At 43.1% G+C, this 24,843-nt stretch overlaps 1 protein-coding gene across 13 annotated transcripts in view; it reads left to right on the top strand.

Annotated features, from left to right (window-relative positions):
• Nucleotides 1–24,843, top strand: part of tenm4 (teneurin transmembrane protein 4) — a 251,591-nt gene that overhangs the window by 76,782 nt on the left and 149,966 nt on the right. For 11 of the 13 annotated variants that reach the window (XM_054794148.1, XM_054794143.1, XM_054794141.1 and 8 more), the window contains exon 5: nucleotides 14,913–15,137. The exons of the other annotated variants lie outside the window; for them this stretch is intronic. In XM_054794148.1, the coding sequence (XP_054650123.1) occupies nucleotides 14,913–15,137 (225 nt within the window). The remainder of the gene's footprint in view (nucleotides 1–14,912; nucleotides 15,138–24,843) is intronic. 13 annotated transcript variants of the gene reach the window in all.

Raw genomic sequence — 24,843 nt, 5'->3', positions numbered from 1 at the left:
GTACTCCGTTTTCCAGATTTATTTAAACTGCAGACAAAATAACATGGCCTACATGGCTCCAGTTGATTTTATATATATATATATATATATATATATATATTTGCAGCTTGACAGACGCAACACGAGTGTTTTCCAGCAGGCGAGATGTAATTAGTCGTTGCGGTGGGCGTCTTGTACGCGCTTCATACTGACGCGCACGTTTAGCACAGCTTTTGTTTTGAAGCGTGCCCTTTTCAACTCGTCCCTCTGCGTTGCCGTCTTTAATAAAGACAGCGGTTTTAATTAAATGTTGTTCTCCCAGCGTAGAAGCTTTATGGCGACGCGCCGCTCATTAGGCTCGTAGGCGTCCTTCCAGGCCCAACGCAACCAACAAGTGTCGTCCTTGTGGCTCCACAGCCTCTCCGCACCACTTTTTGTACTCTCTCGGGCTGCAACTAACCATTCACTTCTTACTCGATTCATCGGAAGCTTGCTTCGCGTAATCGGTTAGGATCTACATCAGTGGTGTGCAAAGGTCTTTCCAGCGAGGCCCACATAGTGAAAAATGAAAGGATGCAAATGTGCTTTTCTTCATTTTGACTTTCTCATAAAATATTGACATTGTTTTTCATAATTGTATAACTTTTTCCCCCCCAACCTATTTTTAATTTAATTAGAACTTTATCCTTTGTTTTGTTTGTTTCTCAAAATATTATTTCTTAGAAAACATTTTTTCTTTAATATTTCAACTCTATGCCACTAAAATGACATCATTTTTCCTCCCAATATTAGGAGTTTTACGGGCCGCACAGCGGCCGAGTGGTTAGCGTGTTTGCCACACAGTCAGGAGATCTGGAAGATCTGGGTTGGAATCTCCGCTTTGGCATCTCTGTGTGGGGTTTGCATGTTCTCCCCGTGCATGCGTGGGTTTTCTCCGGGTACTCCGGTTTCCTCCCACATTCCAAAAACATGCATGAATGAGTGTTTGTCTGTCTGTGCCCTGCGATTGGCTGGCGGCCAGTCGAGAGTGTACCTCGCCTCTCGTCCGAAGTCAACTGGGATAGGCTCCAGCATGCCCGCAACCCTCGTGAGGACAGCAGCATAGAACATGGATGGATGATTTATTTTATTTTATTTCTGCAGTTTTTTCCATTTTTTTGGATAATTTTTTATTTCAATTTTGTTCTTGTAAACTTTATCATAATTTTAATTAATTTTACATTTTTAAATGTTCACTCCTTGCTTCATGACAATTTTTTATTTCAACTTTGTTCCTGTAAATTTATCATAATTTTATTCCCATGATATTTTGACTTTATTCTCATAATATTATAACCTTTCCCCAACCTAATTTTTGTTTCATTACAACTTTGTTTGTTTCTCATAATATTATGAGAATTTTTAATATCTTTAATATTTCAAATCTATGCAGCTCTATGTAGCTCTAAAGAAATGTAACAAAATATTCACATCGCAGAGGCTGAAATCAGAGGATATTTACATTTAACAATAAAGAAAAACGATTAATCTAATACCAAAATAGTTGTTGATTAATTGGATAATCGATTAATCGTTGATTAATTGGTGCAGGTTGTCAATTAATGCACACAAGTTGCCAAACAAGTTCTTGCCTAGTAGAAGTACACTAACTGGATCCCATGCAACAGTAATGCAAGTGTGTTGGAGCTCCCCCTGCAGTTCTGCGTGTGTCAGTGGTATTTAAAGGAACATGTTACGTAGGAAGTGCGAACGATGAAAGTTATGGTAAGAAGCTGAAAAAGTCAGCTGGCCCCGTGCTTTAGCTTTGAAATAAACATGGCGCTGATCATTTATTTAGATTGCAACGTGTCTAAAAATAAACACGTCTGGTCGCGTTAGCAAGCACCCAGCGGCAACGTGAGCACGGGCGCTAGCATGGCAGGAGGTGTCCCGGCTGGTCCAGGAGGCGATGGCGGGTTGCCACGGCAACAGTAGTGATGCTCTCGTCCTCCGCTGCAAGCCACATATTGTTGCTTTAAATGCGACCTCGTCAGTCATAAGCTGCTGCATCCAGCTGTGGGAGTTTGCGTGATGGGAGGGGACGGTTTTGTCGTATATATTATGACGGGTAAAAGGCCCCCAGCCTGGTGTGACACGCGAGCTTGACGTGTTCGTGACAGCTCACAGACGGAATGAAATAAAAGAGTAAGGAAATCAATAAGTGTGCTGTAAATAGTGATGAAAGCACTAATTAAAATTGTCATCGGTGACGCAAAAGAGGTCACCGCGACCTCCGCCAGGACGTTTAAAAGCGCCGTTGCGTCGAAACAAAAGACCAAGATGACTTTTTCACCTCTCGCGTACGTGAAACGCATCGCCTTCTGATGCCGCAACACTCGGGAATGTGTTGAAAGATTGAGGTTAAGCTCTGACAAGAGTCTTTGAACGCACCACGCATGACGGCGACTGTCTACGGGGGACAGGTGCAGCTCGTAGGGACGCCCCCCGCTGCCCGCCGTTGCGCTTTGAAAGAGAACTCTGTGTTGAAACGCTTCAGTTTTTGTCTCCTGAGTGTGTTTTGTGGCGCTAGCGTTGGCTTGTCAGGATCCAGGCATGGCCACAACATTAGGTACCGTTTGCTTGTTCAAACTCTCCAAGTAAACTCCAATTTCTGTCTTTCTTCAACTCTAAATCTGATAATACACACATCGAACTCCACTCACAATGTGTACTGGCCCATGTCAGGCAACTTTATTTCATTTTTTATACGTTTTCTCAGCCAAGATGGCTCATTTAACCAGCAGGGCTGAAAGTAACAGGAGTGAGTTCTTAGCAAGTATGTGAAATGTAGCCACATGGCATTTATGCTAATAGCGTGCTGACACCAGGCACATTATTACAGTAAGTTGACAAAAAGTGTATTTTAAACATAAGTAACATAACACACTCATTTTGGTAACAGGGCTGGAAGTGACGGGAGTGAGTTTTTAAGCAGAAAATGAGCAAACACATGAAATACAGCCGTGTGGCGTTTATGCTAATAGCATGCTGACAGCAAGCACATTACAGTGAGTCAGCAAAAATGGTATTTTAAAAATAAACAAATAAAAAAATGTGGTTAACAGGACTGAGTGCTGACATTTTGTAGTTGAAATACTCGAGTGAACTTCTTACTCGCGGCCTTGCCATGGCCTGCAGACGTTGTGAATGATGCAACGTCCTGTGGCGCATGTGACGTGTACAGTATGACTCGTTTTAATATGTTAGGGTAACAGGACTGATTGGAGACCCAGGGACACCACCAGAATGTCAATTTTAACTTTTTAATTTTTTTTTTAAAGACAATAAACTATAGTTGGGATAAGGAGTAACACAAACATGTAGAAAAACATATAATAAAGAATAATAAAGTCCAACTTTGGGTAACAAATGCTATTTTTCCAGTGTTGAACGTAGTTGTATTTATGAAATATGCAGTCAGAACAATGTGCAGTGCTACTGTTGTTATTGCTACTGTATATACGCCTGATCAAAATGTTAAGACTGCTTGAAAAAATGTGAAGAATGTACATTTTGCACTGTTGGTTCTCAAGGAGGTCCTAAGTAGAGATTCAATATGCAAAAAGAGGAAATGGGAGTGAGACAAAGGAGCAATGTGTTGCGAAGACGCATTCAAGTGAAATGGGCTGTTCATCAAAAGTTTAAGAGCACAGCTTTTAAAAGGCAAAATGTTGGTAAAAATGCGGCCTGAATGTCAGCTATTCACACTGTCACGATCTCTTGATGGCCAAGGCAAAAAAGCTTTCTCTCTTTGACCGCGGTGGGATTGTTGAGCCGCATAAGCAAGGCCTCTCGCAGCGCGCCATTGCTGCTGAGGTTGGAAACAAGCATCCTGAGGCTCCTGGAACAAAAAAGTCAAGTGGTAGACCCAGAAAAATGAGCTGGAGGATCCCATTGGCTGTCCGTCAAGACACGGGACCATCCTGGACCCAGATGAAGGTTGTTACTGGTGCCGACGCCATCAGACGCCATCTGCCAGAGAAGGCTTTAAAAAAAAAAGCTCTTCAAAGGTCTCGTCTCCTTCAAGGTTTAGAATTAGCAGGAAAGCACCAACCGTGGGACATTGAAAGGTGGAAGAAGGCGTGACTGGCGTGACTCGGAGATCCCGCCTGAGATGTTTTCCACACGGCACAGTGGAGGGGGCGCTATTGTGATCCTTCAATGGAACAATGGAGCTTCAGGTTGTGCAGGGGCGTCAAACGGAAGATGGCTATGTGGAGATGTCGCAGGGGGCGTCGCTCATGACTGAAGGCCCTCGTCTGTGTGGTGACTGGCTTCTTCAACAGGACAACGCTGCACTTCACAAAGGACTTCTTCCAGAGGAATAAGCTCACTCTTTTGGACCGTCCTGCGTGTTCCTCTCATCTAAATCCAATGGGGAACATTTGGGGATGGATGGCAAGGGAAGTTCACAAAATGGACGACAGTTCCAGACAGTGGATGCCCTCCGTGAAGACATCTTCACCACCTGGAGCAACATTCCCACAGCCTCCAGGAAGCACTGGCATCAAGCATTCCCAAACCCTTTATTCAGCTCATTAACAAGAATGGTGCAGCTATTGCAACATTTTATTTCTATTTTATGAGGGTTTCAGGGTTTTATTTTTTAGCTGTGCTCTTAAACGTTTGATCAGCTGATGAACAGCCTATTTCACTTTAATGCTTGTTTGCAATAAATTGCTTTTTTTTCTCACTTCCATTTCTTCTTTCTGTGTTTTTAATCTCTACTGAGAAGCTCCTTAAGATCCGACAGTACAAAATGTACATTCTTCATGTTTATCAACTGGTCTGAACATTTGATCGGAAATGTATGCTGTTTTATCATGAACCTTACTGTGCATTTATACGTTTCATTTCCTGGCGACATGGCGGAATGGCCCCCGACTAAACATACGCCATCGCCACGGTTTGGTACGCGCCTTGGCTTCACTTCGGGTCCAGCAAGGGAACAAAATCCAAAACATAACAAAGTTTAGCGTTTGCCTAAATAGCTTTCATGATGTTTTTCCATGAAAATCAGACGGCTTCCAGGGAAAGCGTGTGGCTACTTATGCTAAAACGTTCGCTGACACAGGAAACGTACAACGACATAACAACAAAGAGAGACGACGAAGGGCAGGCTCGCATGCCGAGACAGCCGAGGCCTTTTGGATCAAGTGATCGCCGCGCGGATGACTTGTTTTGGAGCCTCAAACGATCACAGCGAGTCCGTGTGACCTTCACGTGTATCGTTGTGGAAACACGTTGGTGTGTTCTTGCAAAGCTGCAACTCATCTTCGTGAAATCAAATGGAATAATGGACGCAAAACAGGTTTTTCAAACCTTATTTTCCTGACAAAAAGTGCAAACTGCCGGCAGGTAATTCTCCAATGAATGAGCTCTTGAGAAAAGACATCTTCTCCCATCTTCTCCCAATATGATCTTTTTCATCTTTGACAGTTGCAACATTTTTCTAGTCAAATTCCTGTTCTTGCGAGACGACCATCATTTCTTGTGAAATTCACTTTTTTTTTTTGTAATCTCGCAACCTTCTTTCTCATGCAACTGCGCTTTTTCATAAAGTACGTGTTGCTTTCTTTTCACGTTTGCGACTTTTCCTCATATGGAGATGTGCCTTTTCTCACATTCTGACTTTGTTCTCGTAACATTGGGATTTTTTCCCCACTTTTTTTCTTGTCAAAAGTGAGCGAAACACATGAAAAGCGAAACAAATATGTGTTGAGAAATGCACACCAACTTTCTGCGTGGTTTTTTTCGGTGCTTTTAAACGTGTGGTAACCCACCGCGGGACCCGCTGCTCGTTGAGAAGAGCGGCATGTCCTTTGGTGTTCGTCTCCCAAAGTGTCCAGTAAGACCAGAAAAATGTGTTGCTGGTCGTTTATTTTCAAAAAGAGACTCTAGAGAGGTTTGAATACAAAGTTGCTAAGCTGGAGCCACCGATGCCTCCTGCTACGTCTTCTTATTCTCTGACTGTGCTGTACGTCTGCTGTGCTTAACGACAAGCTAGGTCGATGTGCGATGCATAGTCTTTAACTTAGGGAGCGTATTTAGTTTACTAAAGAGGGATTTATTTGAACTGCTAGCATGGCTAACGTCATCAAAATGTAACTTTTGCAGGAGCTTCACTCGGTTGTCTGATTTGGAGGGGTTAGCACATGTCGCTATCTGTCTTTGAGCAGGAAGGGTATTCCTCGCATCCCCTCAAATGCACATAAATAGAAGCATGAGCGGGAATAATTAGCTGGATTTTGCTCAGAGAGCATCACAAGTCGGGAGTCTGGATTAGAGCGAATCTCCGCTGAACAGGGCTCATCCGGCACGTCCCATGTGGGCCCTGTGGGGCTGCAGGGGGACCGCTTAGCCGCCCCGGCCGTTGGACCATAGTTCAGGAAGATCCAACAGACTGGCAGGGAGCAGGCATGCGGCCCCTCTGATAACAAGCCCAAAGTGTCCAGCAGGACCTGTAAAAGCCTGCAAATGAGCCTGCAAATGAGCCCGAGAAGATCCGCACTAATCCACCATCAGGGCCCCAAACAACCCAAATAAAAAGCCCAGAAGAACCACTGGTGGTTTCTGTCGAGCGGCTTAGGTCCTCACGCTGCTTCGGTCGTCACGCTGCGTGCTGTGGAGTTCATGAAAAGTCATGCTTGCGTGGCGTGTTTGTGAAGGAAGTTGGTGCTCATCACGACACAACCATGAAGGCAGCACGCAGGGCAGCTTCTTCATCTGCTCTCGCTTTTCTGTCCGTCCTGGGGGGGCGGGTGTCACACTGGGGGTCATTGTTGTGTGTTTTGAACCAGCAGCCGCCCTCTGGGTGTGTTAGTATAACATGAAGTGTAAAAATATTACCTTTTTAGAATGTGAGAAGAAAAATCACTAACTTGCTAACAAAGACAAGCGGACTGCTGCTTCGGACGGCACCCGAATCCAATGTAGAGCAAAAAGATGTCATCCAGCTGCAGACCAGCAACAAGCACAAAGGCAAAGGTGGTCTTTATTGGTGGGGTGTGCAGATCGCGTGAAAGAACGATGGACGTCTTCGTGCCATCAAGTCCTGCTATGAGTGCCCTGCTATGTCTCAGCTCGCCAACACGACAGGGTTTCTTTGACGTGTTCTGTCTACTGCTTGCTTGTTAGGAGGATTGTGGGCTATTATTTATTCATGTCGTTGTCTTCGGCAGCAGCGACGCTGCGCAGTGACTCAAAGATGATAATCATCCTCCATCACAGCGGCTTTGTCCTGAAGGCTACATTTCTACGCTTGCTTTTGACTGCAAAACACAACACGGCTGTCACTTTCACCGCGTTTTCCACACAAGCACAACTCGGCCTTTACGATGTCGTTATTCACCCCCCCTCCCCGTCTTACAGTTTCTACCTTCTATCCAAAAAAAGATCGAACTTTCGGCCGCATCAGGACCTCACCCACACGTTAATTCACGTGTGCTGGCCCGCCGCAAGCAGATGCTAAGATGCCAACGATGCTAAGATTGCTAAGGCTGCTACTTCAGTAAAGCATGCTAGAACAGGAGAGCATGCTAATATTGCTAAGACAGCTAAGGATGCTAGAACAGCAAAGAATGCTAACATCACCAAGATAGCTCGCACAGTACACAATAACAGCTAAGGATGTGAATATTGCCAAGCATTTAAAGATGCTTGAACAGCAATGTATGCTAACATGGCTAAGATACTGTAACAGCTAAGGATGCTAACATCGCTCAGTTAGCCAAGGATGCTGAAATTATGCTTTAAAATTGCTATGTATGCTAAAACATCAATATACGCTAACATTGTTCAGAATACTAGAACAGCAAGGGATGCTAACATTGCTAAGGTAGCTAATATATTAATAAGATATTATTATATTAATTATTATATTAATTATTAAGATTAATAAGATGCTAAAACATCAGGGTATGTTAACATTGCTCAGAATGCTAGAACATCTAGGGATGCTAACATTTCTCAGAATGCTAGAACAACAACGGATGCTAACGTTGCAAAGAATGGTAGAACAGCAAGTGATGCTAACATTGCTACAATAGCAAATATACTATGTGAATATTGCTAAGACATCTGAGGATGCTAAAACATCAGGTTATGTTAACATTGCTCAGAATTGCCAAGAATGGTAGAACAGCAAGGGATGCTAACATTGCTAAGAATGGTAGAACATTAAGGGATGCTAACATTGTTCAGAATGGTAGAACAGCAACGGATGCTAACATTGCTCAGAATGCTAGGACACCAACAGATGCTAACATTTCTTAGAATGCAAGAACATCAAGGGATGCTAACGTTTCTCAGAATGCTAGAACAGCAACGGATGCTAACATTGCCAAGAATGGTAGAACAGCAAGGGATGCTAACATTGCTAAGAATGGTAGAACATCAAGGGATGCGAACATTGCTAAGAATGGTAGAACATCAAGGGATGCTAATATTTCTTAGAATGTGAACAGCAATGAATGCTAACATTGCGAAGAATAGTAGAGCAGCAAGGGATTCTTGCTAAGCTAGCTAATATACTGTAACGGTTAAAGATGCGAACATTGCTTAGACATCTACGGATGCTTGAACGGCAAATGATGCTAAAATTGCGGAGACAGCTTAGGGATGCTAACATTGCTAAGATAGCTAAGATACTGTAACAGCTACGGATGCTGATATTGCTGAGACAGCAAAGGATACCAGAACAGCCAAGGATGCTAAAATTGCTTCTTAAAATGTTCATGAAGGAAAAAGCTGTTTCCTCATGGACATGATAGCACCTTTGACCTGCACCGAGCCAGATGTGCACACGCCCACCACTTTGTAAACTAAAGCAGGCTTTGCTACACATCTTAAAATGACCTCTGCCAGCTATCCGCCAGTCATCAACTGACATGGGAGCTGGAAGTTTGCTCATTCAGTTTTTCTTCAGCAAACAGGCTAACCTAGCATGATGCTGCTATTAAAATGTGAGCGTAGTGTTAGCAAGTATTGAAAAACACCTGAAGTATTTCATCGTGGAAGTGATGAAACTGAAAGGTTTCAACATTTTCATGCTCCAAAACCTTTTAAACGTCCCTAAGTTGTCCCGTGTGCAGTCGTGATGGATCGTCCAGACATTTCGAGCCGTGCGTGTGTCCACAGGCCAGCAGCGTGTTAGTTAGTCACAGGAGATGCTGAAAATAGTCCTCACATGCCTGCAGGACAGCGTCCACAATGAGAGGCGAGGACACTTTTCATCCTTGAACAATGGCGGCCCCGGGGAGGCTTGAATGGGGGGGCGGTGTGGAGTGTTTAATGACGCCGCACCTCATCAGCGCTAACCATTCTCTCTCACAAGCTAACCACCAGCAAGTATCTGCCATGCATCACCGTGTTGTTATAATGCGATGAAATTAGCGTTACGTGTGCCGGATGGAAGTCCCGGGCCCGGCTACTGCCGCCTGGTGACCTGGAGAAGTAACATCCTGGTTGTTTGTCACAGATAAACAGATGGCGTCCTTCAGATGGATGGAAGGACGCGTCGTACCTCCAGGTGGGAGGACGACAGCGGACGGAATGGATGGTGGTGACAAAGGGCCAGGCTGCCGTGTTGATGGAGAGGACACACCAGCCCCGATCTAGCCTCGTCTCTTTCATCTTGGTGGCATCATCGTGTTCTGATGCGCCCAAGAATGTATGCTAAGGATGCTAAGGCAGCCACGTTTGGCTATGGCAGCCAAGCATGCTAAGGCTGCCATGTTTGGTCACGTTAGCTAAGGATGCCTCAGGGAGCAAAAGGTGCTAAGGCAGCCATGTTTGGCTAACGTAGCTAAGGATGCTAAATATGCTAAGGCAGCCATGTTTGGCTAACGTAGCTAAGGATGCTAAATATGCTAAGGCAGCCATGTTTGGCTAACGTAGCTAAGGATGCTAAATATGATAAGGCTGCTATGTTTCGCCATGATAAGTAAGGATGCTAACGATGCCAAGGCAGCCATGTTTGGCTAAAACAGCTAAGGATGCTAAGGTAGCTATGTTTGGCTATGTTAGCTAAAGATGCCTCAGGTAGCAAAAGGTGCTAAGGCAACCATGCTACCTTAGCCAAACTAAGGTAGCTAAGGATGCTAAATATGATAAGGCTGCTATGTTTGGCTATGATAAGTAAGGATGCTAACGATGCCAAGACAGCCATTTTTGTAAGGATGCTACAGTAGCCATGTTTGGTTAAGACAGCAAAGGATGCTAAAGATGCTAAGGCTGCCATGTTTGGCTAAGGATGCTAAAGATGCGAAGGCAGCTGCAGCTAACAGTGGTGCGTCCATTACGACGTCTAATGAGCAGTGGTGTTGTTGGTTTTCTGGCTTTGCGCTGAGCATCCAGTCCTAATAAGCTCAGCGTCTCCTTAAGAGCGTAGTCGTGGTGAGTCATGGCCGCCAGCTTTTAAGGCGGTGATAACGTTGTTGCAGGTCAGTCGTAAATGTGTGCTAATGTTCTTTTATTACACACAAATATCATTTCCATTTCCTGGGTAATCGCAAGGCCTGTCTATGAAAGGACAATTTGTGTCTGCGTTGTTTTCTATTATTGATTGCTAGCAGGTAAGAAGTACAGTTATTCTTTCCCAATGTAAGATCATAAAAGCTCCGTGAGTCACGTCCTTCCTTTGCTGCTTCCTCTGTGCTTTTCTGTGCTGTTAGCAGGGTGTTGCACTGTTAGCAGCATGACTGTACTTTCAGTGAAGGAAAGTCAATGCAAAGTGTGTTGGTATTGCCAGTTGGCCTCACCTGCACTTCTGGAAAAAGACGCCGGAGAAGCTAAAATGCTAAAATTGGTGAGACAGATAATAATGCTAATGAAGCTACTAAAGTTGCAAGTGCAGAAATATATGCTTGAGCAGCTAAGGTTGCTAATATTGATAAGACGACTAATAATGGTAAGGCAGCTAATGATGCTAAAATTGATACTATAGCTATAGATGCTAAGATTATAAAAGTTATAAGTGCGGCAAAAGATGCTAGAACAGCTAAGGATGCTAATACTGGTAAGACAGCTAATAATGCTAAGATTGATAGTATAGCTAAAGATGCTAAGAATGCTAAAGTTGTAAGTGTGGCAAATGTTACTACAGCAGCGAAGGATGCTAATATTGATGAGACAGCTAAGGATGCTGATGATGCTAAGATTGCTAAGGCAGCTAAACATGCTAAGTGTGCTAGTTTTCCAGTAAATAATCTCATCAGTCTTAATGATGCAATTCCTGCATATGCAAGAGTTGATCTTTCATGTTACGAGTTTTGAAGCTCCCAACTGATCAATGAGATCAATTATTGAGTTTCATAGACGAGTCACAAGTTTTATCTTCGAGAGAATTAAAACCCTCTGGATGAATGTTGACTCTCCGTCATCGATTTTCCTTTTCCCTTTCATCCAATACGCAATCGTCCCTTGAAGTGATGTTTTATATTTACTGATGGGATTTGCGCTCACGCCCTTCCTTGGAGCGCTCACATAAACGCCTTCTTCAGCGTGAATTCCCGTGAATATCCGCGCTAACGATTCTGTCCTTTGATGATCCGTCTGCGTTTGACACGTGTGCGCTAATGAACGGTCTTCTTCTTCACATGCACACAACCTCCACCTCTCACTGGCATCTTCAGTCATGTAAAGGATGTCTCACGGCTAACGGTGTTGACAAAGTATAGTGGCTGCTAACATCCACTTGTCCAATAAGTTAGCATCTATCCTAAACTGCAAGGAAAAATAAATTAATACATTATGTCAAAATCAATTTTCCCCTCAGTTGTCAAGACAGCCGTGGTTCCCAAGGCAACTAAATATGCTAACACAGCCAAGGATGCTGATTTAGGACAATGAAGGTTGGTTAGGAAGCGAAATATGCTCAGACTGCTAAAGTTGCTAGTGCAACAAAGGATGCTAGAACAGGAAAGGATGCTAACATTGCTACGGCAGCTAAGATACTAGAACAGCTAAGGATGCTAACATTGCTACGGCAGCTAAGATACTAGAACAGCTCAGGACGCTAACATTGCTAAGACAGGTAAGGAAGGTAGAACAGCAAAATATGCTAACATTGCTAAGACAGCTAAGATGCCAGAACAACAATGGATGCTAACATGCTAAGACAGCAAAGGATGCTAGAACAGAAAAATATGCTAATATTGCTAAGAACAGCACACAAACATTCCTAAGAAAGCTAAGATATGACAACTGCTAAGGATTGCTAAGACTACTAGAACAGCTAAGGATGCTAACATGTAAAAGGTGCTAACATTGCTGAGATGCTATAATAGCTAAGCATGCTAATATTGCAAAGATCGTAAAGGATATCAGAGAAGCAAGGGACCCTAGCATTACAAAAATAGCAAAGGATGCTAGAACAGGAGGATGCTAACATTGCAGCTAAAGACAGCAAAGAAGGCTGACACTGGTGGCGGCATGGCTCAGGCGGTTGAGTGGCTGTCCCTCAACCTGAAGGTTGCAGGTTCGATCCTCCGTCCTCCTGTGATCGTGTCAAAGTAAGATACTGAACCCCCAGATGCTCTTGATGTTGCGTTATCAGTAGTAACTGTGCTAGCAGTGTCAAAGCGCTTTGAGTGTGGACAAGCGCTATACAAGTGAAGACCATTTACACCGGTAGGACAGCTAATGATGTGAAGACAGTTAAAAATGCTAAGACAGCAAAGGATGCTAGAAACAGTTAACATGCCAGTATTCCTAAGAAAGCTAAGGATGCTAACATTGCTAAGGATGTGGAGGTTTAGCAGTGATTTGATTTCCAAAGACAGTCGACTGATACCGGAGAGCTTTATCAGCACACGTGCATGAATGTTTTCACAGGCGTCACTGTAACTTTCTCAGATGAACGTCCGTGTCTTTGTCCTCTTATTTTTATTTTTTCAACTTTAAAAAAACACCCTGAATGAGTGCTGGCAGACTGAAGATGCTCTGCTGCTGCTTTCTAATGAGACCTGTAATTAGTCATTCCGCAGGGAGGCAAAGTTGCGCCAAACACGGGGGCGTATCATGAGCAATCAGCAGCTAGCATGTTGTATGTGTCCTAATGAGGCCGCTAATGCGTTCATTCAGAAGACCTTAACGCTCGTCTGTACCTGCGGCGTTTGCTTGCTGAAGCTGTCGGGAAGCTAAAATGCTCCGCTTGATGCTGAGCGAGGCAGAACGACTCTGACCTTCTTCAGAATTTTTTTACGGCGCCACCAGGAGAAGCTCAACCGTTCATGCCCGCAACTTCACACAGCAAATGCTAGCACCGCAAGCGCTGAAAATCCTTGAACAGGACCAAGAATCAGAGACACTGATCAACTGCGCTAGCAAAGACACCCATCCGATCCAACCAATCCAGTTTTGTCCTCATTTCCGGTGCGGTCATTAACACATGAGACTCATCAAAGGCACTTTAGCGTATCAGGTGTGTCAGGGACGTTCCAGGACTGGTGTGACAAAAAATATCCCAAGTTTTCCCCTTGGAGTCTAACGCACTCGCCCAGCCTTCTCTGCCACGCCATCATGCGCTCCTGGAAGCATTCTTCCTGGATTCTCTGCAGCTCCGTCGTCACGGCCGTCTTGATGTGGTCCACATCTTCAAAACGAGTCCGCTTGATGACCCCCTTGAGTTTGGGAAAGAGGTGCAGATCGAAGGTCCCCAGCACGGCCATGTTCTTCTCTGCCAGGAACTGTCAGATGCTCAGGAGATTGTTAGCAGCCTTTTCTCGCTCGCGATACCAAGCAAACGCCGCAGGATGTCTTTGTAGGCGTGCCAGTTGGACGATGCCCCGTACGCCCAAGAACGCTGTCAACATCAACGATGGTGGCCACACCTTGTCCGTGCGGTTAGCATGCAGTCTGGTAGCAGGGATTCAGACCGGAGAAGGTGAGCTCTTTGGCAACGGATGCAAGGAAAAAGTCCCTTTCTGAGGACGAAATTGTTAAACAGAACCGAGACTCAGAGACTCACAGATGAACTGTGCTAGCAAAGACAAACGAACGAACGCTTGTCGGGCCTTGTGGCAAGACCTCGCAGTGGACGATGTTCCTCACGTCAGTGATCCCCAACCCCCGATACCGCGCCGCGGGTCATTTGGTACCGGGCCGCACAGAAAGAAAAAATCATTTCCATTATGTTTTATTTTGAAAAGTGGCCGGATTCTCTCTGTTACATCCGTCTCACTTGGCGCTTGTCCATAGTGCGTGTGCTAACTTTCTCCCGCCGCACAGATAGACTACTACTGTCTTTTTAGCATTTTTCTTTCACCTCAAATGCTGATACTATGTGGGAATGCATAAAGGTAAGTTTTGATGACTTATTGAGTGCTAATGTGCACATTTGTCTCAAGTGAATTCATGCTAGCACACTGCCTTTTACCACAACAGCGATGTAATCATCTAATCATCTGTCTGGAAAAACTCCAGAGATAAGATAAATGAGATCGCTATAATGTACGAACCCCAAACCCCCCGCCGGTCCGTGGGTCAACAAGGTTGGGGGCCGCTGCCTTACGTGCACGAATGCCATCAACGTCAACAGTCCCTGACCTTTTCTGACACACCCCAGTCGTGTGGTTAGCGTGCGGTCCGATCGCGGAAGTGATCGGGACCAGAGAAAGCGAGCTCCAAGACAGTCGTGTCAGGTTTCTGCCTTTCGAGTTCGTCACTTTTGAAAGCAACATCGGACACGACGAGTCTCTTCTTGGCTGTTTTGTTCTTCTCAGCTGCGGTGAGACGGCAGAGACGAAGATGGATGTGCTGATGTTGGCTTATCAAGTGTCTTAAGTCTTGCATGTGCGTGTGTGTGTGTGTGTGGGTGTGTGTGTGTGTGTGTGTGTGATGTTGGGGTGTGTGTTTCATCCCCCCCATGTGTTGTCTCTGCTTGTGGTCCACAGGTCCGCCACTGATCTGTTCCTCCGCCTCCTCCTCCTCCCCCGTCGAGCAGCTCCCATACCCTCCCCCTTCCATTGCGGCCAATCAGAGCCAGGGGGGGTTGCTAGGTAACAGTGTGGCTCAGCCAGCCCGGGACTCTGACTCTGAGGATGAGTTTGGCCCCGATTCATTCTTAGTTAAAGCTGTCTCAGGGAACCTGTATGCTGCCGCCGCTGCAGCTGCTGACGGTGAGTGGTTGGTTTCTCCACAGCTCCTGTTGCCTTCTGGAGGCCTGGCCTTCCCGCCGCCCCTCGCTCCCGGACTTGTTGTGTTGCAGGTTGTGCATATGGCTGTGGGCAAGAACATGCCCTTCTGTTGCTTTTTCTTTTACTGTCAGCGGGCCGCTAGAGACCAGAAACTCTTGAGTCGATGCGCAGCCTCAGGAAATGCTGCAAAGTCTCTGAAGCGAGGTCTGCAAAGTTCACAGCTTCCTTCCAAGAGATGGATGATTTTCATCTGGCAGGCGTTTTTTTTTTGTTGTTGTTGTTACATACTCGGCGCGCGTGACGCTTGCAGGGAACTTGGCTTGTTTGCATGCGCGCGTGTGTTCAGTCAGACGGGGCGGTTAATACCTCCACGGATGCGTTGACGATGACGCGAAGTGTTAACCCGGTGGAAGACTTGACTTTAATTAACAAGTCAAACGGAGCCTCTCGAGTGAGATTAGCTTTGAAAGCTTTCCCGCTTCATTAATACGCCTCAGCTCCTCGCCGAAGTTTTAACAGCCGTGCTGTTCACGTGCCACTGGAACACGCACGGATTTTTGGGGGGGAAAAAATGTTAAAGTATTAAGTCATGTTTAAATATTAAGCCAGATGAAGTGGCTCGGGCATCTGGTCGGGATGCCTCCCGGAAGTCTCCCTCCAGGGCCGGTAGGAGGCCTCGGGGAAGACCCAGGCCAGGCGAGAGAGAGCGAGAGAGACTATGTCTCTCAACTGGGAAAGCTTCAGGATCTGCCAGGAGGAGCTTGGCGAAGTAGCTGGGGAGTGGGAAGTCTGGGCTTCCCTGCTTAGGCTGCTCCCCCCGCGACCCGACCTCAGATAAGCGGAAGAAGATGGACAGATGGAATTTTTTTTCCTCCAAAAGCAGGCAGCAGAATGTGTTTGAGCATAAGCGGGTAATCATGAACAAATGGGTGTTAATGCAGGTCGAATGTACAGCACACACGGGCCAGTTTAAAAAGCCCACATTTGTCACATGTTTTTGTCTTTGTGGTTCACTGTTCAGCGGCCCTTGAAGGCACCATCCGTTTTGTGCTGGGAGACGCAAATGTTTGTTTTAGAGATGCACCATATCTTTTTTTTGAAGCGATACCAATAACTTCCTGCTTCTCAAGACCGATATGATAAAGATAACCTATACTTTTTTAGATGAACTTTTTTAACATTTAGATTTAACTGTTGTGCACGCACACCTGGAGGTAAGAAGGACTGGGCTGGTCAGGAGAACCTGAGTATAGAGGAGGAGTGGCACACCGTGGCACAACATGCCCCAGGCGTGGTGGCGATATGGCAGTTTCGGGTGGCTGGTCAGGTTATTTTGTGTGCCCGATGTTTGTTTTTTCTTCCCCTCGCATCTTGTAGCATTTGGTACATCTACCACACAAAATGTGTCAGAAAGTGAATGTTTGTGCACAAGTGAGCTCGGAGGAAATCATGACAGGCCGTTAACGTAACAGGCAGGAGAAGAAGCGCTTCATTTGCTCACCCGCACGGTACGTGTAATCTCGCCTCATTGGAGCGTTAGCAAAGCTGTTTTTAATGTTATTAGACTTTTCGGAATGACATCATGTTCCCTCTTATTAGTCCGATAATTATCGTGCACCCCTAGCTTGTTCGGCTACGTTAGCGCTGCATTCAACAGTCAATCTGGCCCTTTAAAACTTGCAGTGAAGCGAACACATGTTAATATTTGGTTACTGAAGCTAGCCTCTAGCGCTAGCCTGACGACCAAGCTAAAGGCTACACTGTGGCTCCGATTCCACCTTATCATTGATTAGTGGTGAGTAGCTACACATTTTATGCTTTAAATGTGTATAATAAGGGTGTGAGGCATGAGGAGGGAGTAAACATGGATTGTTTTGCGAGTGATCAAGCAGGCTTCTGGCGCTGAATCTAATCTAATAACTATGACATTCAATTTTATTGCAAATGTTGACCCAAAATCAGAGGAGAACGTTAAGGTAGCAGGAGGACTTGGAGGGGAAAATAGAAATAGAATAAAACGGGTATGTAAACAGCAGAGGCGCCGTTGTCATTGAAAAAACCATGTGACGTCAGCGATGGGAAGCGTAGCTACTGCCACCTTACGCCACAACTCCTCCAGGTAGCATTATTTGGTTCATTAAAACACTGGTGTGGAATTACGCCACAGAATATTTGCAAAGTGATTCCTCCATCCCATTCCTCCATGAATTTTCCCCAAATGTGGTCAAGCGTCCGTTTCTCTCAAGGTCTATGTTTTTGTGGTAGATGACGGCCCCGATGCGAGTGGACTGTGACATAAAATTGGAGGAGCCTGGAGCCGTGCGCCACCTCCTGTGATGGCTTGCTGTAAATTGGTGTTTGAGTGTGTTTTGTGCGGAACTAATTCATTAATCGTAGCATTACCTCTCGTATTATTTGCGTGTGCAAATCACTCCGTGTCTCTAAATGTTTGTTTTTGTTTCAAAGAGCAACAACAGCAACAAGAAAAAGACAAATGAATCATTGCAGCTTTCGGGTTATATTCCGCGCCACTTCACGCTTCAAATAATAAATTATGCAGTTTCGTGGTTAAGTACGGCCTATTATAAGTCAAAAAGCATAAATATGTTAGCATATTTTTGCCCTAAATGAAGCGTTTTGCAAGCATAAATTCAAATATAAGGCATTCAGCTCCCCTAGCACCGGAACACATTTATAGCAACAGACATGAGCACAAGTCTTGTCTTATATGTCTTATTTTCTCTTATTATGACTACTATGTTGGGTAATAGGAGTGTAAGGGTGACTATAGGGGTGTTATTTCGTTCTAGAGGGTTCTTATAATGTTTAAAAGCATATTTAGAATATTTTAAACAGGTTTTCTATGCTCTAAAATGTCTTTTTTTTTATTGTGTCAACTGTATTGAGTAATAGGGAGTGTAAAGGTGTTATTTTGAGTCTGAAGGCCTCTAATAATGTTAAAAAATATATTTAGTAGGTAGTAAAAAGGTTTTCCATGCTCTGATATGTCTTATTTTCTCTTATTATGTCTACAATATTGTGTTATAGGAGTGTAAAATTGACTGTAGGGGTGTTGTTTTAAGTCTAGAGGCCTCTAATAATGTTAAAAATATATATTTAGTAGGTAGTAAAAAGGTTTTCCATGCTCTGATATGTCTTATTTTCTCTTATTATGTCTACAATATTGTGTTATAGGAGTGTAAAATTGACTGTAGGGGTGTTATTTTAAGTCTAGAGGCCTCCATAAATGTTTAAAAAAAAAACATACTTAGAAGTTGGTAAACAGGTTTTCATTGTGCTAACTACAGAAGTATTCCATTTAGAAATAAGGAATCGTACTGCAGAAATTCACTTATCACTGTTGGGCCTGGTACCAATTAAGTGTGATAAATGAGGGACTACTGTGCTGGCTTGTCAGGTTGTGGTTTTGTATCCATGGAACTTGTTCAGTTACGTCTGTAATGTTTGGACCTGGAAAATGTACGCTTAGCTTGGAGTTTGCCATAAGGGCAGTTTTATCACAACAGTCCCTGTTCTCCTGATTGACTTCAGCATCGGTTCAGCTTCCAAGCTCGTTCGTGAAAGTGGCCGCTTCTATTTTCCAGACATTTTCTATCAGTTGCCTTTATGATCCATCCACATAAAAGTACCAGATACTGTTACTTTAACTCACCAATTACATCAAACTCCAAAGTGGTCCTGGGACAAAAAGCCCCCAGAAGGAGTTCTTATTAATCTCCTCAAGAGGTGACACGGCGCTCAGCCAGCCGTGACGAGGCGGCACTGGAGGGTACGGGGGCGGCGGTGGCCTCCATGCTCTTTTCCACGGCAGATTGCTTTCCTAACAATGGAGCGGCTTTGCATAGGTGAAGCATTTAGCTCAGCCTGGGGCTGTCAGGACGGAGTGGGGAGAACTTCTTCATTTCTACCTTTAGTTCCACTTAACAACACCTCAGCCTGCTAGCGCGCTCTGCTAAACGTGCTTCTCTCCACGAGTGCAAACAGTAGTTGACGGGAGGAAGGGCTTGATTCCAGTCACAAAGGGATCAAAGAGGGAACCTCCCATTGTTTTTCTTTCTTTGCAAGCAACTCATTAAGTGGGCAATGTTGCTGCATTGCAGCACAAACACCTCATGAACAGCATTTACATCTGCACCGTTACGCAATCAAACGCTAAACTGATTTATCTCCAATTCTTTTATCCGCTAATGGAAGGTGACGTGTCTTTTCTTGTGTTTGGCTTTTTTAGGAATTGTCTTACTTGGCTGCAGCAAAGACTTCATGACAAAACAACACGTGACGTTGAGTTGTCTTTTGCAATATAAGGTTTTTCAGAAATGAATGAATGAATAAATGATGGCTGTTTAGTGGTAGACTATGGTCTATTATTAGAACATATGTCAATACAAGTGATATGTAGTATTGTGGTCTCTAGGTGGCAGTAATGACACAAAGCATTGCGACATTAGCTTACATGACATTACCTTAACACTGCATGAAGTCATGAAGTCAGCCATGGCATGTCCCACATGATAGAGTGAGAGAAGCTTCTCCTCCCATTTTGTGTGGAAGTGGTATATTTTGGGCTTCTCAAGTTTAGAAGAAATCATTTTGAGAGGCTAACTGGCTAGCTCGCTAGCTTGTGTCACGCCACGATCCGTACAGGAAACGCGATCGGTTATACGCATGTGCAGAACGCGTCTAACACACGACACAACAATGGACAATTTCATGCTGTCACCTTTCTTCTAAACTCTACTACTCACCTGCCGTGGCTGTTCACATGAGGCATTCGAGTGCATTATGTAAATCTCAGTTTTCGGCCTTAATGTAGTCAAGCCGTTATTAATTTTACAGGGCAAATTACAGAGCGTAAACGTCAGACAACACGATTTCTACTACGCGATATACGTCACACCCTGCCTGCCCTTGCTTGCTAGCTAGCGGCCATCTCGAGTGCCTGCAGCATAAGAGTTGCGCAATGTGTTGTAAACAATGAATAACAGGAGTGTAAAGTTGACTATAGGGGTGTTATTTCATGTCTACAGCGCTCTAATAGTGTTAAAAAAATATGTTTCACCTTTAATTCATTAATGTTTCCAAAGATATATATATATATATATATATAATATATATATTTATGTATTTATTTATTTATTTATTTGATTGGTTTGACTTAAATAAAAGTATAAACATATTAATAAAATATAATAAATAAAGGAATTAATTAATAAATATAAAAATAAAAATTACTTCAATTAAAGTGTAAAAAAGCAAAAATAATAAAAATGACTTGAATAAAAGTATAAAAAAGTTTTAAAAAAGATTTAAATAAAAGTGTAAAAAATTTATAATAAATAAATAACAATGACTTACATAAAAGAGCAATAAATAAAAAAATAATGAAAATGACTTGAGTTAAAGTGTAATTTAAAAAAATATACAAATAAAAATGTACAAAATAATACAAATAAAAACAATTTAAATGACTTAAAGAAAAGTATAAAAATATAAATAAAATAAATAAATGGAGTAATGAATACAAAATAACAAAAATAAAAATGGCTTATACAAAAGTGTAAAAAAAAACATAAAATAAATGAAATAATGAATACATATAAAAATGATAATAAGTTCAATAAAAGTGTAAAAAATGACAGTTAAAAATGATTCAAATAAAAAGGTACAAAACAATTAAAACTGACTTGAATGAAAGTGGGTTGCAACTTAATGAGCATTGGAAATGTGTGTCCCCGGTTGAGACTATTTGCTTTAAGAAGTGTGTTTTTTGTTAGAAGGGCGGTGGTCTCTCAGGTGTTTTTCTACTGAGGTGATGAAAAAGTGTGAGGAGGGCACTGTTGCATCCTTTTTGGTAAACAAGCTAGCAGTGTGTTGCAGTGTGGAGCAGGTGGCTTTTTATCACATGACAGCGGCCTGGGGTCATCATGCAGGATTGAAACAACTAAATGCTCCCAGCAGCACGTCGTTATTCAGCCTGAAAGGATGCAGTGTGTTTTTTTTTCCTTCTTTCTGGTATTCTTTGGCTCTGTAAAGCCCGAAGAGGCCTTCTCTCTCCCTTTTGTGCCGCCTGCGTTTCACGGTGGCCATCGGCTTTCCTCCCGGGGAGGCCGCCAGCGGGAGCCCAACGCCACGCTGAGCCCACACATCTGAGACACAGGACCTCCCGGTATTAGCATCTTTAATGCCTGGCAGCGGGGGGGGGGGCTGCCAAAAATAAAGGCAGGGACCCGTCGCCATCCAGCAGCTCACACCTGACCGGAATGCTGAGCTGTGCACATACGGCCTGGGGGGACTGGGGGGTCAGGAGAATTTAAATAAGCTCTCATCAGAACTGCTTCATCATCCTCTCCCCCCACGGCACCCCCCCTTCTCCCCAAGCATGTGAGGAAGAGGCAAATGTGGTTTTAAAGAGGTCAGACCCTCACTGTTTAATGATAATCCACAAAAACTGCATGAAGACAACGTGCAACACGTGGCCAATCAGACGCCAGAAGAAAGACATTTCCGGAAAGGCAATCATAGCCTTCAACAATAATAAATGTTCATTTCACTCTGCGCCATGTGACGTAATCCCCGAGAGGCTGCCGTGTGGGTGACTTTTTCAATTAGTGTTGCCAAAACGTTCTAAAAAGCCAAAGAAAAAGCCAAACTTGCACAGAGTCAATCCTCTGATGCTTGCAGAGTCAGATCGTTCTTCTACCAAAAATGTTGGTTATATTCCAAAACTTGACCCTAACAAGCACTTGACTTGTGCGAGAATAAAGGAGGGAAAAAAAACATAATTTCAGTGGCATAGATTTGAAATATTAAAGAAAAAATATGTTATGTATAAAAAGTTGTAATATTATGAGAAACAAAGAAAACAAAATGAAGTCATTTTTGCAAAATCAGGTTGGGGAAAAAGTTATAGTATGACAGAAGAAAGTATAAAATATTATGGGAATAAAGTCATAATTACGAGAAGAAAGTTTACAAGAAGAAAGTTGAAGTAGTTGGAAGATAAGTAGAAAGAACCCCAGCAGAAATGGGAAAAAAAACGGTGTAATTTTACGAGAATAAAGTCAAAGTATTAAAAGAAAAAAGATGTGTTCTAATGAGAAAAAACTCACAATTTTGTAAACTAATAATATTATAAACTCGTAATATTATGAGAAAAATGATGTCGCTTTAAGAGCAGAAAATATTTAGGGGGTTGAAATATTTTTTTTTTAAATATGTTTTTTTAAAGTTGTAAGATTATGAGAAACAAACAAAACAAAAAAAAATGTAATTTTTGGAAAATTAGGTTGGGGTAAAAGTTATAATATATATTATTATAATATATATCATTTCACCAGAAAACGTTGTCATTTTATAAGAATAATGTTGTAATATTATGAGGAGAATTATAGTTGAAATATGGAAGGAAAAAGACATTCTTGTTTTAAAGCCATAACTTTATGAGCGACAACAAAACAATGAATAAAGTTGTAATTTTTGGAAAATTAGGTTGCAGAAAAAGTTATAGTGTTCGGAGAATAAAGTCAGCATAGTCTGGAAATAAAGTAAAAAGAAAAATTACGAGGAAAAAAAAGAAATTGGGAAGAAAAAGAGCAAAGAGTGAAGTTGCAAATAGTATTTTTCACCTACAGTATATGATAACGCTGATATGAAATTAATATAACTTGTTAGCAGATCTACATGTCTTCCTATGATAGTATTTTGTAACGTAACAATATGTTGTTGTGAATGTGAATTTCTCTTGGAGATGAATGAAGTATCCATCTATCCATATTCCATCCATAAAGAGGAGACGTAATGTCAATGTCTTAAAATGATAAAGCCTTTTGGAGTTCTTGCAGTATGATTTAAGTATCATTGCCGGGTAGCGTGTCCCGGTTTTCCGTAATGAAAATATGGTCACTCTAACCTGGGGGGGTGATGCTAATGATAATCTAGTGGCGCTAATAGAGACTTAGCCTAGCATACCGTTTAGGAATGTTTTTTGTTGTGCATCTGTTGCACAAAACAAGCGTCTTCCGTGACATCTGGTGTGTAAATTCCAGTGGTATTTTATCTAAAACATCCTTTTGCTCGCTGTGTTGTTGTTGGGGGCGTCCTGACCCATTAGGACCACACTCCCCGCCGCTCTCCTGAGATGCAATGGATTTCCTGTCACGGCGGGCTGCCGCCTTAGCAGGAACAAGACAAGCACTTCTGCGGGTTCTGTACGTCCGTCTGCCTCGCATCCATCAGGGGGCTCGGAGATTTGGTTAGGGAGGCGTGGGGGGTCGCAGATGGTCGGCAGTGGTCGGACGTGATGTGTCTCAATTTGTGTCAGCAAAAGAAAAACAGCAGACATGTAGCGATGCTAAAAGCATTAAGCACGCCGGCCGCGCTGAGACAACACAAGAATGGAGGAGGACAAATTCATCATCCATCGTACTGATGCCCAAAATCTACATTTCACATATGAATAGTAGCAGTAGTAGTGGTGGTAGTAGTAGTAGTAGTAGTATTAGTGGTGGTGGTAGTAGTACTAGTGGTGGTAGTAGTAGTGTTAGTGGAGGTAGTAGTAGTGGTGGTAATAGTGGTAGTAGTAATAGTAGTATTAGTGGTAGTAATAGTAGTGTTTTGGGGAGTCACAAGTTCTCACAAGATCAAAATATGAATACGATTTTTCATTCAGAAAAAAGCTGTCTCGTCATAATAAAAAAATAAATTAATCACACGATAAATGAAAATGAACTTGCCGTAATTTTGCCGGCCTCCATATATTGGCATGTGTGTCTGTTTTTATCCTCTCTCGCCTCCAGTTAGGAAGAGGGTTCACTCTGTGCAACAAAAAAACGCTTCATAGAGCAAAGGTGTTCCATAGAACAACGGCAGACAGAGTGAGATCCCTTGTTAGTCATACGTGTACATGTGGGGGGAGGCAGGGCTGCTGGCATACACACACACAGCAAAAGATTGGGGCTTTGTGAGGAGCCATGCAAGGTAACGTAACAGAAGTTAGAAGGCTAAAAGATGCTTCCCGTGTGGAAATATTAATAATGAGCAAGGTGAGCCCACCAACACGAACGAGTCAGTATGCCCAATTTATTTGGGAGTGGTAGCAACATAAAAGGCAACAACGCAAACTTGCCCACCTTCAAAATATCCACCTGATCCAATTTTCCCGTCCAGGAAGAAACTACACATGGAGATGCGGAGCCTTCGTCCTGACAGTCAACACTCACTGAGACGTTTGGTCAGCAAAGTAAATACAAACGGAACAGCGCAAACTTGTGTGCGTCACGGCAAAAGAAATGCTGCTCTTTAATACAAATGAAAAGCCAGCATTTCAAGAAATGCTGCAAACGTATGAAAGACAGTATGAATTGTCTGTGAGAAAATACACGTCACAAACAAACTTTACACATTAAAGGAAAATATTAAAGGAAATATTGCGTTATCATGTGGTGTATAAGGTTATTTGTCATTCTATATTATCATAACATTAGTGGTTTCTTTGTTCCCAAAAAATGTTGACAGCATTGTTTAGCCCTAATTTGTGGAACAATAAAGACATCAAAATGCACATGCATTGTTTTCAGACACGGTTAAAGAAAAAAGTGTGTTTGTCTAGTCAGATTTTTTCATTGTACTTTCATTCAAATGAATGTTAAAATCTCATCTTGACTCATTC

This window comes from Dunckerocampus dactyliophorus, chromosome 12 (assembly GCF_027744805.1).
Source record: "Dunckerocampus dactyliophorus isolate RoL2022-P2 chromosome 12, RoL_Ddac_1.1, whole genome shotgun sequence".
NCBI lineage: Eukaryota > Metazoa > Chordata > Actinopteri > Syngnathiformes > Syngnathidae > Dunckerocampus > Dunckerocampus dactyliophorus.
The sequence above is the reverse complement of the archived record's forward strand: the minus strand, read 5'-3'. Positions and strand labels throughout refer to the sequence as shown.